The sequence below is a fragment of the Protobothrops mucrosquamatus genome, unplaced genomic scaffold, assembly GCF_001527695.2.
Source record: "Protobothrops mucrosquamatus isolate PMUCROS unplaced genomic scaffold, P.Mucros_1.0 scaffold3410, whole genome shotgun sequence".
NCBI classification, from domain to species: Eukaryota; Metazoa; Chordata; class Lepidosauria; order Squamata; family Viperidae; genus Protobothrops; species Protobothrops mucrosquamatus.
Genome location: NW_015389391.1, coordinates 58,626 through 61,941, shown reverse-complemented (window position 1 = coordinate 61,941; position 3,316 = coordinate 58,626). Strand labels below are relative to the sequence as shown.

At 39.1% G+C, this 3,316-nt stretch overlaps 1 protein-coding gene across 1 annotated transcript in view; it reads left to right on the top strand.

Moving 5' to 3' along the window:
* Positions 1-763: 763 nt before the first annotated feature.
* Positions 764-3,316, top strand: part of CUNH2orf76 (chromosome unknown C2orf76 homolog) — a gene marked incomplete at its 5' end in the record, with an annotated part of 7,709 nt that continues 5,156 nt past the window's right edge. The window contains 2 exon segments of the mRNA XM_015826965.2: positions 764-801; positions 1,098-1,179. Coding sequence (XP_015682451.2) covers positions 764-801; positions 1,098-1,179 — 120 coding nt within the window.

Sequence of the window (3,316 nt, the reverse complement as noted above, 5' to 3'; positions counted from 1 at the left end):
TGTCAAGGGAATGTATTTCTTCTCCTGTTAGATCTACTCTGAATAGTTGGGGAGCAGAACGGGGACTGGGGTAGAAAGCAAGGTCAGAGAAACAGAAGTTTGCTTATGAAACATTTGCTTATTGCCCGAAGATAAATATGGTAAAAGCTGTTAGCTCGAAAAAAGTATCGGTTTTGATTTTTATCTGAAGCCTGGCACGGCTAGTCCTTATGACCACAACTGAGCCAGGTATAAGTTCTTGATGTATATAATCTAAGAACATTTTAAGAGAGAGGTTGCAGTTAATAACATTTTTAAGGCTGGCAACAAATTAATTGTTAAAACCTATGCCAGGATGCATTTATACTGATTGGATTAATTTAATTCGTTTATAGTGCTTTTATGCTGCTTCAGTGAAAAAGACAAATGTAAGCAGCTTATAATTTTATAATTTAAACCTAAAAATCTTTGAAATCAGTACTAAAGCCGGTGTTCAAACTAATTATAATGAAATAAATAACTGGCTGCAATCTTCTTCTGTATGTTTACTTGGGGTCCATTGATTCATTGAGATTTCTTTCTTGTTTTACGGGTCTAAATTTATCCCAAGTAGTATCACTTCGGGAGGAAGTGGTTTTGTATTTCAAACTGTGACATGTGCCTAATTCTAGTTCAATGAATAAAGGTAATACTACTGCAGAGCAAAGGAAGCATGCACAAAATCTGGGAAGTGTCCATGAGCGTTTAAGGTCAAATCTGTCTCAAAGTAAATTATCTCTTTCAGACACAATGAAGATTATACATCAAGCACATGGCTCTAAGGTACGTTTTTATCCTTGCTTCCTTACTTCCCTCTGATGATGATGATGATGTTGCCCATTCAGTCGTGTGCGACTCTTGGTGATTTTATGGGCCGGGTCTCTCCACATCTTCCGATTTTGCACTGCGTCTTTGAGTTTTTCTACTCTGGTTGGTGTCAGCTTTGATGGTGTCCAGCTTTGATGGTTTTCTTTGGCGGCCTGGTTTCCTTTCTTTCCTTCTAGATAGTTCTTATTTTTTTCTTGATGTTGGACGATGTCGACTCTCTCATTCCACCCTTCCTTTCCCCACATTTCTAGACCAATGAACTTGTTGTGAGTTTAGAGGATGACGACAGACTCATTTTGGAGGAAGACAGCACCTTGAAAGCGACCGGAGTAGGTAAGTTGCTCATTTGAATTGACAGAAGAAGTGGTTCATTGTGCTTGCCGTATTTGGATAGCCAGCTGAAAAGCAAACACTATTCCTGGTGCTCGGTGCAGAAACCGGTAATTATTCCGGAGTGGGAGAGGAGGCCAGCTTAATGTACATTCAAATCATTGGGCTTGAGAGCACCATGTCTCTCCCTACAGAATGCTAATGAAGGCTTTAAAAAAAAAAAAAAAAGGTATGCCTAGAACTCTATGGAGAGTCATTTTAAATGATTGACAGTTTGGTTATTAGAACCACATCTGCTTCATCTTTTCAGTAACATTTAAATGGATGGTTTGGTTGGAAATTTAAGAAGGGGAACTAGCGAGGAGACATGAGAGCGGCATCTGTTTAATAAAGCACAGTGCTGAAATCACCCAGATATTTGAAGCAGAGTGCCCTGGGGTATGTTATGCCGTAAGAAATGTAAAGAAAGAGGATTGCGTAGGCCAAACCAGGTGGCTGCTGGGTGCCAGTTAAATATTGATTTGGCATTGCAGGTAATCCTTGTTCAGTGACTCATGTCTTTCTTTCTTTCTTTCTTTCTTTCTTTCTTTCTTTCTTTCTTTCTTTCTTTCTTTCTTTCTTTCTTTCTTTCTCTCTCTCTCTCTCTCTCTCTCTCTCTCTCTCTCTCTCTCTCTCTCTCTCTCCTCCCTCTTTCTTTCCTTCCTTCCTTCCTCCCTCCCTCCCTCCCTCCTTTCTTTCTTTCTTTCTTTCTTTCCCCATCTCACCACAAGGCAACTCTGGACAGCTTACAGCATGAAAATGAAACCATAAATATATGAATAAAAGAGCCATTCAGTGTTGTCTTGTAGTAAAATGTGTAGCTAATAATTTTTATAAACAAACAAATAAAATCACATTAAAATTACAATAAAATACAAGTTATAACTAAAGATGGGGAGGAGGAGAAGAATATATGGGAGGGAGAACATTTTTAGTGACCGTTCGCAGTTATGATACTGATGAAAATGTAACTTTGTGACTAGTGCTCCCATTTATGACCATTATAAGTCTGTAAAGCAAAGGAAAGCTGAAGTAAAATTGTAAAATCATGATGTTTCACTTAATAACTGAGTTGCCAATTGATGTTGCTAAATGAGGACTATGCATCTCTAAGTTCATCAAGTTCTCTGGACACATAGCACTCTGCTTAAAACAGTATGTTCATTGTTATTTATTTAATTACACTAGTAGGCTACCTTAATTTCAATCACGGTTTACGTGGTTTGTAAAATGTAAACACTTAAAGTAACAATAATAGCACCGAATAGGAAATGATTAGTTGTCCACATCAGAGAAAATGGGGGCTTTGAATGAAATTCTCATTGAAATGGCTGAAAATAGGAGAGGTTGATTATAGATTGGTATACAATCGTTGGCTGGGGATTCTGGGAGTGCTGGGGAATTCTGGGAGTTGAAGTCCACAAGTCTTAAAGTCGCCAAGTTTGGAGACCCCCTTGCTTTAATGTTTTTCACTGTAATCCATATTTCTAGAGAAACCTTTGACTTAGTCGTACGCTCCAACTGTAGGGAAAGAGCTGTCTAAATCATCCACACTCTGGATGGCTGGAACTTTAAACTTGTAGCATCAAGCATGAAATGATTAGAAAGTTTTTCTTTGCTGTGATTTATTTCTGGAAAGTGATGAGGATTACTGCAGTGCCTAAGACAATAATGAGGATTATTGCAAGGCCTAAGACACATGCCTGCAGACCCCTCCCATTCTCCCCCCATAATCCCCAAGCATACCATTCCTCCCCCAAACAAGATGCCTGAAAGTTCAGCTGCAGCCTAGGGGCCACAGACAGGGCTCTGGACAGACTCATTTGTGTCAGTGACGGTCAGTTACCTATCCCTAATTTAATGGAAGTTCTTGGTCCATAAAAGTAGATCTGATCCAGGAGAACCTCGGGAAAATACAGCTTGTGATGGTGAAGAGAAGACAGGAAAAGTGGAGTGTTATTTGATCATTGGACAGGCTGTCCTGTCTGCCATTTGTTCAATGGGAACTTTTCTTTCAACATTTAAGCCTCCAAGGAAGGGTGGTAATGAAAACCCTCCAAAAGTACTAAAAAATATCCGAACAAATAAACTGACAACAGAA